This window comes from Pongo abelii, chromosome 9 (assembly GCF_028885655.2).
Source record: "Pongo abelii isolate AG06213 chromosome 9, NHGRI_mPonAbe1-v2.0_pri, whole genome shotgun sequence".
Taxonomy (NCBI): Eukaryota; Metazoa; Chordata; class Mammalia; order Primates; family Hominidae; genus Pongo; species Pongo abelii.
The window spans coordinates 76,254,129-76,270,477 of NC_071994.2; the positions used below are offsets into that span (position 1 = coordinate 76,254,129).

General features: G+C 38.0%; 1 protein-coding gene across 2 annotated transcripts in view; it reads left to right on the forward strand.

Annotated features, from left to right (window-relative positions):
• The window catches only part of PPME1 (protein phosphatase methylesterase 1), an 80,402-nt gene that overhangs the window by 34,135 nt on the left and 29,918 nt on the right, over window positions 1-16,349 (forward strand). For both annotated transcript variants that reach the window (XM_054523834.2, NM_001133505.1), the window contains 1 exon segment: window positions 15,986-16,043. In XM_054523834.2, coding sequence (XP_054379809.1) covers window positions 15,986-16,043 — 58 coding nt within the window.

Below are 16,349 nucleotides of genomic sequence, written 5' to 3' on the forward strand. Positions count from 1 at the left end.
CTAATTTTTAATTTTTTTGTAGAGACAGGGTCTCACTGTGTTCCCCAGGGTGGTGTCAAACTCCTGGCCTCAAGCAGTCTTCCTCCCTCAGCCTTGCAAAGTGCTGAGAATTACAGGTGTGAGCCACCAAGCCTGCCCTTCAATAAGAAAAAAACCAGCCACATCTTTTAAACATTTACTCTGTGCCAGGTACTATACTAAGTGCTTAAGTGGATTATCCCATTTAACTTTTCTGTAATACTATGAGATTAGGCAGATAAGGACTGAAATTTAGAGAAGTTAGAGAGCCAATGACAGCATGAAAACTCATACTTGTTCTGACTCCAGTGTGCATATTTCTTTGAAGACTGCTTTTATGCCACCTAAGAGGAAAGATTCAGGGCAGAAACTATAGAGACCTATTTTTGACACACATAGGCAGAAATTCTAAAGATTAGGACTATTACAAAGCAACCCAGGTCCTTTGCAGAGGAAAAGCAAGCATCATTTCACTGAAAGGATTTAATTGTGAATGTATTCTTCCAAGTTCCTTCTTGTCCATAATTCTACAAAATCCTTGATCCTGAGTAGAACTCCTTTTCCATCTAAATGTTTTGTGGTTTGGGAGGGGAAATCCCCCAAATCCAGATTCACCAGAAGTTCTATTATGTATGAAGAGAAACCATTTATACCTTGTCTTTAGTAATACAAACAAACAAACAAACAAGCAAACAACCATAAAGCACTTGGGAAACTTATCTGTAACCACTTTTGTGGAACTATCAAAGGGATATAACTATTAGAAGAAAATTATGTTGTTTTAAAGTCTTTAAATATCTAGAATTTAAGTTTAATAGTCTTTAAATATCTAGAAATATCTAGATATTCTAGATATTCTTTAAATATCTAGATAGTCTTTAAATATCTAGAAAATTAATTTTTGAACCTTTTATTCCTTGTTTATATTCAATAAGTTAGTGATTGTAGTTGCTGCTACAGTAGTCAAGTTTATCATATATAATGGGTAATAATGTATGGCTTCTGTAGCGTTCTCCCATCAGCAAGTACTAGGTATAACAGACCACCTAGTTGCTGTGGGAGAATCCAGAATGAAGCAGAAACTGAAGTTTGGCTGAGCCAGAAGAGAGATGAGAGGAACAGTGGGATCTCATTAGCACATGCAGCCTCAGCAGGCTAGATTTTGCCAGCCTCCAGTGGTTTTCAGCTTTGGTACCTCTGAAGAATCTGGGACCAGACAAGTGTGTATTGATTGAAGCCAAGAATTGAACCTGAGTGTCTGCCGATTCCTATTTCTTCTTCTAGTTATTTCAGTTGATTTCAGCAAATATTTACTGAGTATATTCTATATCCCAAGCTTTGTGCTGAGTCACTAAGGTTCAAAAAATTAAACTTCAGGGTCCGGCATGGTGGCTTATGCCTGTAATCCCAGCACTTTGGGAGGCCAAAGCGGGCAGATCACGAGGTCAGGAGATCGAGACAATCCTGGCCAACATGGTGAAACCCCGTTTTTACTAAAAATACAAAAATTAGCTGGGCATGGTGGCACACACCAGTAGTCCCAGCTACTAGGGAAGCTGAGGCAGGAGAAACGCTTGAACACAGGGGGCAGAGGTTGCAGTGAGTCGAGATCGTGCCACTGCACTCCATGCTGGCAACAGTGAGACTGTCTCAAGAAAAAAAAAAAAAGAGAGACTTTACTCTTTAATAAGATCAGCCAATCAGCAAATACTTACTAAACCCCTGCTGTGTACCAGGCATTGTACAGGTGCTGTGGATACAGTGGAGAATTAAACATATGTTCCATCTTCCTGTTCTTAACGATGTTTAAATCTAATAGGGAAGGTAGGAAAAATGGAAATGGCACATGTATACAAAAAATACAGCAAACATTTTAAGAAACTTTTATCTCAGAGTAGGTTTTGAATGTCAAAGCAGCTTAATCTATCTGAATTTTAGATAGATGGGTATAATACCTCCTAGTTAGTAGAGTGGTTGTGAAAATTCAACAAAAGATGTAAGGTTCTTGGTAAAGTGCTTGACTTATAAGCACTCAGTTGTTAGATGAGTTTGCAGCAAGATACAAAGGTAATGCAGAGGAAGGAATGATTAACTTGTGGTAGATGAGGGGACTACAAGGAAAGTTTCGTAAGAGAGGACATCTGAAATGGTTTTTAAGACTAAATAGAAGTTGGATTAGTAGGGAAGGCATGCCAAGAAAAGGTAAGCACAAAGGCATTGAAGAGTATAACAGTGAAGTATGTTTTGGAAATTATAAGTAGCTTGGCTATAGTTTGAATAGAGTTGAGGTTGTACTTGTATAATATATGATGAGGGTGGAGAGCAGGGAAAGAGGTGACTAGAGAGATCACTGGAGCAAAATTATAGAAGGGCCTTGTATACCTAGCTAGGGAATTGTACCTTTAGTTTCCTTTTACTTCTGGGTAACAGTAGAGGGAGCTATTTTTGTTTGTTTGCTTTTGTTTTTGATACAGGGTCTCACTCTGTCACCCAGGCTGGAGTACAGTGACGCAATCCTGGCTCACTGCAACCTTGACCTCCTGGGCTCAAGTGATCTTCCCACTTCAGCCTCCTGAGTAGCTGGGACCACAGGTGCGCACTGCCACACTAGCTATTTTTATTTTTTATAGAGAGGGAATCCCACTATATTGCCCAGGTTGGTCTTGAACACCTGGCCTCAAGCAATCCTCCTGCCTCAGCCTCTCAAAGTGCTGGGTTTACAGGCATGAGCTACTGTGTCTGGCCATGGGAGCTATTTTTAAACACAACATTTACCCCACGCACATCCACATTAAGCATATTTTAGGCATGTCAAAATTAGGGAGTATAGAAAGCATGTATTGCTTGACACACATTCACACTGTAAAGTTCTGGTGAGTTAAGTATCTTGATACACATTTACCTGATTGTAATTGAGTACCACTGTTTCAGGCAATAGGAAGCTATTGAAGAGCTTTAGAAAAATCAAAATACTAGTATAGATGATTGATTGGGCAGGAAACCACAGTGGAGGCAGGGAGACTAGTTAGAAGGCTGTTCTTATATTACTCAGTTCTAAATATTTGACATCTTATGGAGTATTAATTTCTCTCAAAAAGGAAGAAGTTCATTTACATTTTCTACCATGTAAAAAACTACTTAGGATAATACTGTTTTAAGCTATTTGATTTATTTATGAAGGCATTATTAGTCTAATACCAAAACCAGGCAATGATAATACAGGAAAACTAAGTCAGTCTCTCTTATAAAATAGATACAGAAGTGGGGCATAGTGGCACATACCTATAGTCTCAGTTACTTGAGAACCTAAGGTGGGAGGAGTGCTTGAGCCCAGGAGTTTGAGGTTGTAGTGAGCCAAGATCATGCTACTGCACTCCAGCCTGGGTGACAGAGCAAGACCCCATCTCATTTATACATACATACGTAAATACTCATTCACTTGCTCATTCACCTAATCCTAAGGAAAATAACAGCAGATTGATAGTGTTGTAAAATAATAATACACTGTGACCAGGTAGGTTTTGTTCAAGGAATGCAAGAATGTCTCAGCATTAGAAAATCTTATCAGTATGATTCACCTCTTACCTCACTTGATGCCCCAAAAAGGACTTGATAAACTGTAATATCCCTTCATGTTGAAAACTCTTGGCCACTAGGAATAGATTAAAAACTTCCTAAAGATTATAAAATTCATACAGAAACTAGAAAATTGCATGAATATCATACTTAGTGGTAAAACAGACACATTGACACATTCCTTTTAAACTCAGGGATAAGACAAGTGCTGTGTTTTGGATATTTGACCACTCTAAATCTCAGTTGAAATTTGATCCCTAATGTTGGAGGTGAGGCCTAATGGGAAGCATTTAGGTCATGGGAGTGGATCCTTCATGAATGGCTTGGTGCCATTCTCATGGTAATGAGTGAGTTCTTACTCTCCTACTTCCAAGAGTTATTTAACAAGATCTGACATCTCCCTCCTCTCTTTCTGCTTCCACTTTTATCACATGACCTTTGCACCTGCCAGCTACCCTTAGCCTTCCACCATGAGTGGAAGCAGCCTGATGCACTCAGCAGCAGGACCAGATGCTGGTGCCATACTTCTTATACAGCTTGCAGAACTGTGACCCAAATAAACTTCTTTTCGTTATAAATTACTCAGGCTCCGATATTTCTTTATAGCAGCATAAATGGACTAAGACAGTAAGGGTGCAATTTTCAGTGTTATACTGGAGTTTCTAGTCAAACAATACAAAAAAACAAGTTTTAAATATTTGAAAAAATAGCTAGAACAATTATTATGTGAAGATATTCTCTCTAGAAAGTCAACTGACAAACTGCTAGTTAAGCAGTAGTTTACAAAGTTGATGTTTAAAAAATCTGTTTTTTCTAAAATTAGCACTTAGCAGATCTGGAAATGTAATAGGAAAAATGATCCTATTCATAAAAGCAACAAAATATAAAATACTTGGGAATAGACCTTATTTTTTAAATGTAAGACATTTATGAAGAAAACAATAAAATGTCACAGAAGGATTTAAAGGAAAATCTGAATATGGAAATAAGTTATGTTCCTGTATGAATCTAGCTAAACTGGCTAAGATCCCAGTGGGATTTTTTCATGAGAGTTAATTAAACAAACTGAAATTCACACAGAATAATAAATGCCTAGGAATAACCAAGATAATTTTGAAAAAGAGGAAAAAAAAAGAGCAATCTGGTCTTTCAGATACCAAAACATAATCTAAAAGTCTATCAGTTAATAGTATGGTATTGGCAGGAAGAATAAAGAAATAAGTCCATGTATAAAAAGGAATTTAATACACAATATAAATAACAATACAAATGGATTAAACAATACAAATGAATTTAAAAAACAAATCATAAGAAAATTCAGATACGACCTTAAGGCAGGCCTTCTTAAACTTAGCCAAAAGAAGTGAAAGCCATAAATAAAAGATTAATTTGAGTTTACCAGAACAAAAACTTCTAGACAAAATACCGTAAAGTTAAAACACAAGCTATGTGCTAGATAAAAAATATTTCATATATGTGCAAAACAAACTATAGGCAAAGGGTTAATATTTTCATTATATTAAAAAGAAGAAAAAACTACAAAGTGGTAAGAAAAAAGGCAATCCAGAAGAAAAATGGGCAAGAGTAAGAAGTGTTAGTTGACAGAAGAAGAAATATAGATAATGGATAAATTTATAAAAATGGGACTACCTTACTATTAATTAGCAAAATATAAAGTAAAATAAAAGAATAACACTTTTGAGAGGGGCGGCAGAGCAAGATGGTGAAATAGAAGCCTCCACTGATCGTCCTCCCCACAGGAACACCAAATTGAACAAATGTCCACACAAAAAAGCACCTTCATAAGAACCAAAAATCAGGTGAATGATCACAGTACCTAGATTTATCTTCATATCACTTAAAGAGACACTGAAGAGGATAGAAAAGACAGTCTTGAATTACTGACACCACCCCTTCACCATCCACTGGGAGTGGTTGCGTGGAATGGAGAGAGGATCTGTGTGCTTGGGGGAGGGAGAGCACAGTGATTGTGTAACTTTGCATTGGAACTCAGTGCTGCCCTGTCACAGTGGAAAGCAACACTGGGCAGGACTCAGTCAGTTTCCACAGAGGGAGGATTTAGACCAGCCTTAGCCAGAGGCGAATTACCCATTCCAGTGTTCTGAATTTGAGTTCTGGAAAGCCTTGCCACCCACGCTAAAGGGTCCTGGGGTCCTAAATAAACTTGAAAAGCAGACTAGGCCACAAGGACTGCAATTCTTGGGCAAGTCCTGGTGCTGTGCTGGTGTTGGAGCCAGTGGACTTGAGCAGCACATAACCTTGTGAGACACCAAGGGCAGCCAGGCGAGTGCTTACACCACCTCTCCCCCAACCTCAGGTGGAGCAGCTTGCAGCTGTGGGAGAGACTCCTTCCTTCTGCTTGAAAAGAGGAGAGGAAAGAGTAAAGAGGACTTTGTCTTGCAACTTGGATACCAGCTCAGCTATAGTAGGATAAGGCACCAGGCCCATTCCAGGCCCTAATTCCCAGACAGCATGACACATACTGAGCTAGAAGGGAACCTGCTTCCCTGAAGGGAAGGACCCAGTCCTGGCAGGATTCGTCACCTGCTGATTAAAGAGCCTTTGGGTCCTGAATAATCAGCAACAGTATTCAGACAGTATTTGCTGGGGTCCTGAGGTAAGACTCAGAGATGTGCTGTCTTCAAGTGTGACCCAACACATTACCAGCTGTGGTGGCTATGAGGAAGGAGTCTTTCTGATTGAGAAAAGGAGAGGGAAGAGTAAAGAAGACTTCATGTTGCAGTTAGGTAGCAGTGGGGTAGAGCACCAGGTGGACTCTTGGGGTTTCCAATTCCAGGCCTTGGCTCTTGGACAGCATTTCTGGACCTATCCTGGGCCAGAGGGGAGACCACTGCCCTGAAGAGGCAGTCCCAGGCCTGACAGCATTCACCATAAGCTGACCGAAGAGCCCTTAGGCCATGAATAAACACTGGTGGTAGCCAGGCAGCACTTGCCATGGGCCTGGGGTAGTTGTAGCCATGGGGAGAGACTATGCTTGTGGAAGGGATAGGGAAGAGTAGGAAGGACTTTGTCTTGTGACTTGGATGCCAGCTCAGCTGCAGTATAGTAGAGCACCAGGTAGATTCCTAAGGTTTCCAATTCCAAGCCCTGGCTCCTGGATGGCATTTCTGGACTCATCTGGGACCAGGGGCAACCCACTGCCCTGAAGGGAAGGACAGAAGCCTGGCTGGCTTTGCTACCTGCTGATTATGGAGCCCTAGGGCCTTGAGTGAACATAGGTAGCCAGGCAGTGGTTACTGTAGGCCTTGGGTGAGTCCCAGTGTTGTGATGGCTTCAGGTCTGACCCAGCACAGTCCTAGTGCTGGTGGCCACAGGGGTACTTGTGTCACTCCACTCCCAGCTCCAGGAAGCTCAGCACAGAGAGAGACCCCATTTATTTGAGAGAAAATAAAGGAAGAGTATAAGAATCTCTGCCTGGTAATCCAGAAAATTCTTCCAGATCTTAGCCAACACCACCAAAATAGTACCTCTGTGAGTCTGCAAGAGCTAGGGCCTTAGGGTGCCCCCTAATGCAGCTATGGCTGCAGTGACCAAAAATTTAGATGACAATACCCAAGTTTCTTTGAATACCTGGAAAGCTTTCACAGGAAGAATGGGTACAAACAAGCCCAGACTACAAAGACTACAATAAATACCTAACTCTTCAAAGCCCAGTCACTGATGAATATTCACAAACATTAAGACTGTCTAGGAAAACATGACTTCACCACATGAACTAAATAAGGCACAAGTGACCAATCCCAGAGAGAGAGAGATATGTGACCTTTCAGACAGAATTCAAAATAGCGATTTTGAGGAAGCTCAACAAAATTCGAGATAACAGAGAAGGAATTCAGAAAATTTATCTATCAGATAAATTTAACAAAGCAATTGAAATAATTAAAAAGAACAGAAATTCTGGAGTTGAAAAATGCAATTGACATAATAAAGAATGCATCAGAGTCTCAACATATCTGATGAGGCAGAAGTAAGAATTAGCTTGAAGACAGGTTATTTGAATATACACAAAGGAGACAGAAGAAAAAGAATACAAAAACAATGCAGCACACCTACAATAGAAAATAGCCTCAAAAGGGCAAATTTAAGAGTTACTGGTCTTAAAGAGGAGGTAGAGAGATTGGCATAGAAAATTTATTCAAAGAGTCAATAACAGAACTTCCCAAACCTAGAGAAACATATCAGTATTCAAATACAAGAAGGTTATAGAACACCAAGCAGATTTAACCCAAATAAGACTACCTCAAGGCATTTAATAATCAGACTCCCAAAGGTCAAATATAAAGAATTCTAAAAGCAGAAAGAGAAAAGAAACAAATAATATACAATGGAACTCCAGTACATCTGGAAGCAGACTTCTCAGTGAAAACCTTATAGGCCAGGGGAGAGTGGCATAACATATTTAAAATGCTGAAGGGTAAAAAAAACCTTTTATGCTAAAATAGTATATCCAGTCAAAATATCCTTCAAACATGTAAAAGAATAAAGACTTTCCCAGACACACAAAAGCTGGAGGATTTCATCAACACTAGACTTATAAGAAATGCTAAAGGTAGTTCTTGTATCTGAAAGAAAAGGACATTAATGAACACTGAGAAATCATCTGAAGGTACAAAACTCATTGATAAGCACACAGAAAAACACAGAATAACATTGTAATTGTTGTGTGTAAACTACTCATATCTTGAGTAGACAGACTAAAAGAGGAACCAATCAAAAATATTAACTACGACAACTTTTCAAGACATAAACAGTACAATAATATATAAATAGAAACAATAGCTATAAATAGGTTGGGCATGGTGGCTCACACCTGTAATCCTGCACTGTGGGAGGCCGAGGTGGACAGATTGCTTGAGCCCAGGAATTTGAGACCAGCCTGGACAACACGGTGAGACCACATATCTACAAAAAATGCAAAAAATTGACCAAGTGTAGCGGTGTGTGCCTGTAGACCCAGCTACTTGGGAGGCTGATGTGGGAGGATTGCTTGAGCTGGGAGGCAGTGGTTGTAGTGAGCTGAGATCACGCCACTGCACTCCAGCCTAGGCAACTTGAGACCGTGTCTTAAAAAAGAAAAAAGAAAAGAAGTAGAGACAACAAAAATTAAAAAGTGGAGTGCTGAAGTTAAAATGTAGAGTTTTTATTGGTTTTCTCTATGCTTGTTTGTTAGTTTGTTTATGAAATAAGTTTTAAATTGTCACCACTTTACAATAATGGGTTATGATACTATTTGCAAGCAAACTCAAACCAAAAACATACAACAGATACACAAAAAATAAAAAGCAAGATATTTAAACATACCACCAGAGAAAATCACCTGCACTAAAGGAAGACAGGAAAGAAGAGAAGACCACAAAACAACCAGAAAACAAAGTCGCAGGAGTAAGTCCTTATTAATACTAACATTGAATGTAAATGGACTAAATTCTCCAATCAAAAGATGTGGAGTGGCTGAATGGATACAAAAACAAGACCCACTGACCTGTTGCCTACTAGAAACACTCTTTATCTGTAAAGACACATATAGACTGAAAATAAAGTGAGGGACAAAGATATTCCATGCTGATGCAAACTAAAAAGCGGGAGTAGCTATATGTATATCAGACAAAATAGATTTCAAGACAAAAACTATAAAAAGAGGCAAAAGTCATTATATAATGATAAGGGGGTCAATTCAGCAAGAGGATGTAACAGTTATATATGCACCCAACACTGGAGCATCCAAATAGGTAAAGCAAATATTATTAGAGCTGAAGAGGGAGAGATGGGCCCCACCCAATACAATAAGAGCTGGAGACTTCAATACCCCACTTTCAGTGTTGGACAGATAATCGAGATAGAAAATCAACAAAAAAAATTTACCTAATCTGCACTGTATATCAAATGGACTTAATAATTACCTACAGAACACTTCATCCAACAGCTGCAGAATACACATTCTTCTCCTCAACACATGGATCATCCTCAAGGATGGGCCATGTTAGGCCACAAAACAAGTCTTGGATAACATTCAAAAAATTGAAATTATGTCAAGTATATTTTCTGACCACAATGAAATAAAACTAGTAGTCAATAAGAGGAGGAATTTTGGATACTATACAAAACATAGAAAATAAACAGTATGCTCCTAAATGACCAGTGGGCCAATGAAATTTAGATGGAAATTTTAAAATTTCTTGCAACAAATGATAATGGAAACACAACACCAAAGCCTGTGAGATACAGTGAAAGCCATACTAAGAGGAAAGTTTATAGCTATAAGAGCCTACATCAAGAATGTAGAAAACCCTCAAATAACCAACCCAACGATGCATCCTAAAGAATTAGAAGAGCAAGAACAAACCAAACCCAAAATTAGGAGACAAGAAAAATAAAGATCAGAGCAGAAAAAAATGAAATCAAAACAAAAAAGTAGAAAAGATCAACAAAATAAAAAGTTGGTTTTTGAAACATAAAATTGGCAAACCTTTAGCTAGACTAAGAAAAAAGAAAGAAGACCCAAATGAATAAAATCAGATGAAAAAAGAGACATTACACCTGATACTGCAGAAATTCAAAGGACTACTAGAGGATACTATGAGCAACTATATGCCAATAAGTTGGAAAATCTAGAAGAAATGGATAAATTTCTAGACACATACAACCTACGAAGGTTGAGCCATGAAGAAATCCAAAACCTGAACAGACCAATAACAAGTAATGAAATCCAAGCTGTAATAAAAGTCTCCCAGTAAAGAAAAATGGGACCTGATGCCTTCACTGCTGAATTTTACCAAACATTTAAAAAAGAAATAATACCAGTCCTACTCAAACTATTCCGAAAAATAGAGGAGGAGGGAATACTTCCAGACTCCTTCTACGAGGCTAGTTACCCTAATACCAAAACCAGACAGACAAAAACAAAAAAACTACAGGCCAATATCCCTGATGAACATTGATGCAGAAATCATCAGCAAAATACTAGCAAACCAAATTCAACACCACATTACAAAGGTTATTCAGGCTGGGCACAGTGGCTCGTGCCGGTAATCCCAGCACTTTGAGAGGCTGAGGCGGGTGGATCACTTGAGGTCAGGAGTTCAAGATCAGCCTGGCCAACATGGTGAAACCCCATCTCTTCTAAAAATGCAAAAATTAGCCAGACATGGTGGTGCACACTTCTAATTCCAGCTACTCAAGAGGCAGAGGTGGGAGGATTGCCTGAACCTGGGAAATGGAGGTTGCAGTAAGCCAGGATCATGCCACTGCCCTCTATCCTGGGTGACACAGCAAGACTCCGTCTCAAAAAAAAAAAAGAAGAAAAGATTATTCATTATGATAAAGTGGGTTTTATTCTGGGATGTGAGGATGGTTCAGCATATGCAAATCAATCAGTGTGATACATCATACCAACAGAATGAAGGACAGAAACCATATGATCATTTCAATTGATGCTGGAAAAGCATTTGATAAAATTCAACATCCCTTCATGATAAAAAAAAAAACTTTAGAGTATAGAAGGAATGTAACACAAAAGCCATATACAATAGACCCACAGCTTGTATCATACTAAAAGGATGATAAATAAAAAGTTGAAAGCTTTCTTGTAAGATCTGGAAAATGGCAAGGATACTCACTTTCATCACTGTTATTCAACATATTATTGGAAGTCTTAGCTAGAGCAATCAGACAAGAGAAAGGGCATCCAAATTGGAAAGGAAAAAGTAAATTATCCTGTTTTGCAGATGATATGAACTTATATTTAGAAAATCATAAAGACTCCACCAAAAGACTGTTAGAACTGATCAATTTAAGGCCGGGTGTGGTGGCTCATGCCTGTAATCCCAGCACTTTGGGAGGCCGAGGTGGGCAGATCACGAGGTCAGGAGATCGAGACCATCCTGGCCAACACGGTGAAACCCTGACTCTACTAAAAATACCAAAAATTAGCTGGGCGTGGTGGCGGGCGCCTGTAGTCCCAGCTACTCGGGAGGCTGAGGCAGGAGAATGGCGTGAACCTGGGAGGTGGAGGTTGCAGTGAGCCGAAATTGCGCCACTGCACTCCAGCCTGGGCGACAGAGCGAGACTCCGCCTCAAAAAAAAAAAAAGAACTGATCAATTTAATAAAGTTACAGGATACAAAATTGATGTACAAAAATTAGCAGCATTCTTTATATGCCAACAGCAAACAATCTGAAAAATCAAGAAAGTAACCCTATTTACAGTAGCTACAAATAAAATACCTAGGAATTAACCAAAGAAGTGAAATACAATGAAATGTATAAAACACTGATGAAAGAAATTGAAGAGGACACAAAAAAGAGAAAGATATTCCATGTTCATGGATTGGAAGAATCAACATTATTAAAATGTCCATAGCACCCAAAACAATCTACAGATGCAACACAATCCTATCAAAAATACCAATTATATTCTTCAAAAAAATGGAACAATTCTGAAATTTATGTAGAACCACAGAAGACCCAGAATAGCCAAAGCTATCCTGATAGAAAAGAACAAAACTGGAGGAATAACATTACCGGACTTCAGATTATACCACAGGGTTATAACAACCAAAGCAGCATGGTACTGCTATAAAAACAGACACATAGACCAATGGAACAGAATAGAGAACCCAGAAACAAATCCATACATCTACAGTGAACTCATTTTCAACAGAGGTGCTAAGAACACATGTTGGGGCAAGGACAGTTTCTTCAATAAATCATGCTGGGAAAACTGGATATCCATATACAGAAGAATGAAACTAAACCCCTATCTCTTGCCATATACAAAAATCAAATAAAAATGAATTAAAGACTCAAACTATGAAAGTACTAAAAGAAAACATTGAGAAAACTCTCGAGGACATTGGACTGTGGAAAGACTTTTTTTGAGTAATACCCAACAAGCACAGGTAACCAAAGCAAAAATGGACAAATGGGATCATGTCAAGTTAAAAGGCTTCTGCACAGCAAAGGAAACAACAAAGTGAAGAAACAACCCACAGAATGGAAGAAAATATTTGCAAACTATCCATCTGACAAGGGATTAATAACCAGAATATATAAAGAGCTCAACAACTCTATAGGAAAAAATCTAATAATCTAATTTTAAAATGGGCAAAAGATCTGAATAGATATTTCTCAAAGGAATATATTCATATGGCAGACAAGCATATGAAAAGGTGCTCAACATCACCGATCACCAGAGAAATGCAAATGAAAACTATAATGAGGTATCATCTCACCCCAGTTAAAATGGCTTTTATGCAAAAGACAGGCAATAACAAATGCTGGTAAGGATGTGGAGGAAAGGGAACCTTCATACACTGTTGGTGAGAATGTAAATTAGTAAAGCCACTGTGGAGAACAGTTTGTTGATTCCTCAAAAAAAACTAAAAATAGAACTACCATATAAAGCAGCAATCCCGCTACTATGTATATAGCCAAAGGAAAGGAAATCAGTACATCGAAGAGATACTACACTCCCATGTTTATTACAGCACTATTTACAATAGCCAAGATTTGGAAGCAACCAGTGTCTATCAGTAGATGAATGGATAAGGAAAATGTGGTACATATACACAAAGGAGTACTATTTGGTCATAAAAAAGAATGAGATCTCTGTCATTTGCAACAACATGGATGGAACTGGAGGTCATTACGGTAAGTGAAATAAGCCAGGCACAGAAAAAATTCACATGTTCTCACTTACTTATGGGAGCTAAAAATTAAAACAATTGAACTCATGGAGATGGAGAGTAGAAGGATGGTTACCAGAGGCTGGGAAAAGTAGTGGATGGGGAGAGGGAGGTGGGAGGTGGAGGATAATTGGGGATGGTTAATGAGTACAAAAATATTTAAATAGAATGAATAAGATCTTGTATTTGATGGCACAACAGGGTGACTACAGTCAACAGTAGTTTACTGTGTATTTTAAAATAGCTAAAAGGGTGTAATTAGATTGTTTTCAACACAAAGAAAGGATAAATGCTTAAAGTGATGGTCCGATGTGATGTTTATGCATTGTTTGCCTGTATCAGAATATCTAATGTACTCCACAAATATATACCCTTACTATGTACCCACCAAATTTTTTTAAAAACAATATCACTTTTTACTTATCAAATTGGCCAAAATTAAGTTTGAGGATATCATGTATTTGTGGGGATACCTATTTCTCCACACTTTCACCGATACCTGATAAACCTCTGAGAACCTGTTTTGTCAGCCAAAAAAACTGTGCTAATATTTTCCCAGCTGACTTCTTAAGAAGATAATATGAGATTATCTGAGATAATCTGGTGAGATTACAAAGTGATACAGAAGCATGTTATTACTACCCAGTTCTTACTTCCAATCTTGTCTCTGTTCTCTAGGGTTAGGATAGTGGGCCTTCATTTTGGGTATACATTAGAATCACCTGGAGAAGTCGAAAATGTATAAATAACTTTGGCTCCTAACTCAGTTCACTTGAATCAGAATTTCTGGTGGGTTTGCCCCTGGGCGGTAGTATTTAGGTGATTGATTCTGTTATGTAGCCAGGGTTGAAAACCACCTGGAACCAGGCAGCTTGGATTTGAAAATTGGCTCTGTCACTTATTAGCTATTTAGCCTTGGGCAAGTTACTTAATCTCTCTGTAAAATGCCCTTATCTGTAAAATGCTGAAAATTATGTCTAAGTAGTAAAGAGTTGTGAGGAGAAAGTTAGGTAATTCATCTGAAGCACTTAGATTGCTGACTGGCACATAGATTTAGTAGACATTAGCTCCTACTGCTATTGTTGCAGTTATTGCTAAACACCATAATGTTCTAGTGAGAAAATGGTTGGTTAAGTCTAGTTTTTAAATAGCTGTTTTCCACTCATCCATTTCAGAAGTAGCAAAGTTGTACTATTTGTGACAAGATCTGGAGTAGCTACCATAGATCTGCTCTGACTTTTTTATTATCTTTAAAGCATGTGTTAGTCTGTGAATTTACTTTGCTCATTTTTTTTTTCTAGTCTTCTTCCACCATAGTAGAATGTAGATATCATGAGAGCAGAAGTATTGCCAGTATTTTTCCCTCCTGTAACCCCATTACTCCATTGGTGCCAGATTTTTATTAGAAAGATTTGTTAAATAAATAAATGAAAATTTTGTTTTTAATATTTGTAGTGATTTTCTGACAGGCACCTATGATTGTAAATCATTGCTTTCAAGTTAAAGGTTGGAATTTCAAATATATATTTTGTTTCTGTTTTGTAAACCTGGTTCTATTCTTTTATCTAGAGCAATCAAGCAAATTCATACTATCTTTGCCACTTAATTTTATTTCTAACATATGGATTTGTTTTTGTCATTGAAGGCTTTACTGTCACTAAATAACTCCCGTAAATTAGCAAATAGCTTTCAGGAACAAATAGCAAAGTATAGTAGAATTTCATTCCATTGTTGCTTTTAAAAGGTATTCATTAGAATAATAGAAATAGAATCAGACTTGATTTTCTAGGGGATTTTAAAAATATGACTTAAGAATCTGACTTGTTTTGTGATTTACGTTGACTTTTATATTGGTAACTTACCTTGGGTCTAGTTCTGTTTTTACTCCTAATTTGTTACGTGACCCTGGGCAAATAATTTTCTTTCTATTGGCCTCAGTTTTCTCATTCATAAAATGTGACGGCTAGACTAGACAGTTCTCTTATTTTATTCTTAAAAGTTAAAATTTGGTGACATTTGCTAGCCCTAATTGTGATATATTATTGTCACAATTAGTTGAGGAAGAAGATCCTCAATTATTTCTGATTTTTTTCACCCTCTAAAATTGTACCTCCCCCATGATATTATGATTTCTTTTTCAATAAATTTTTAATAGGTACACAAGCTGGTATGTTCTGCAGTATCTGTCTTAAGTGAATCTTTAGTAGATTCCATGACTTCTGCTACTTTCAGCAAATTTCATGATTTGAATGTCATGTTTCTGTGATGTCCTGAGCCAAGATATAAACTGACTTACCGTCCTTATCTAAGGGATTCTCTCTCCAGAATAAGGAAAAGATATCCAAGGAATATAGATGAAAACCAGAGCTCAGAGGGTCATTGTCTAAAGGCTCTTAACTGTGTGTGTCAAGAAAGGATAGGAAGAATTAAGATTGAAAGAGGGATTTAGGTAGAGAAAGCCATATTTTGAAGTTGGGACAGAACCACAATATATGCCAAAACTAGTAGAAAATCATCATTCTTTCATTTTGCTTAAAACTAGAAAGTCTTTTGATTCTCTTGGGTCCTTTGAATTCTGATGGCAGTTCATTTTACAAAGTTATATTGGGAATTGGGTGAAATTTGTTATCCTAGATGTGTCTTAACTACTTTTCCTTTTTCTCCTAGGCAGCGATTATTAGTAGAGTTCAGTGTAGGATTGTAGCTTTGGATCTGCGAAGTCATGGTGAGTAAAGTTCTTAATTAGCCATTAACTGGATTATAGTCATCAAGCCCCTTTGAATAGTCGTAACTATTAGAAATTTCAACGTGGCCATAAAATTACCTGGTCTATTCCATTTGAGCTTTTTTTTGTTGTTGTTGGAGATGGAGTCTCATTCTGTCACCCAGGCTGGGGTGCAGTGGCACAATCTCAGCTCACTGCAACCTCTGCCTCCTGAGTTCAAGCAATTCTCCTGCCTCAGTCTCCCTAGTAGCTGGGATTACAGGTATGTGCCACCATGCCCAGCTAATTTTTGTATTTTTAGTAGAG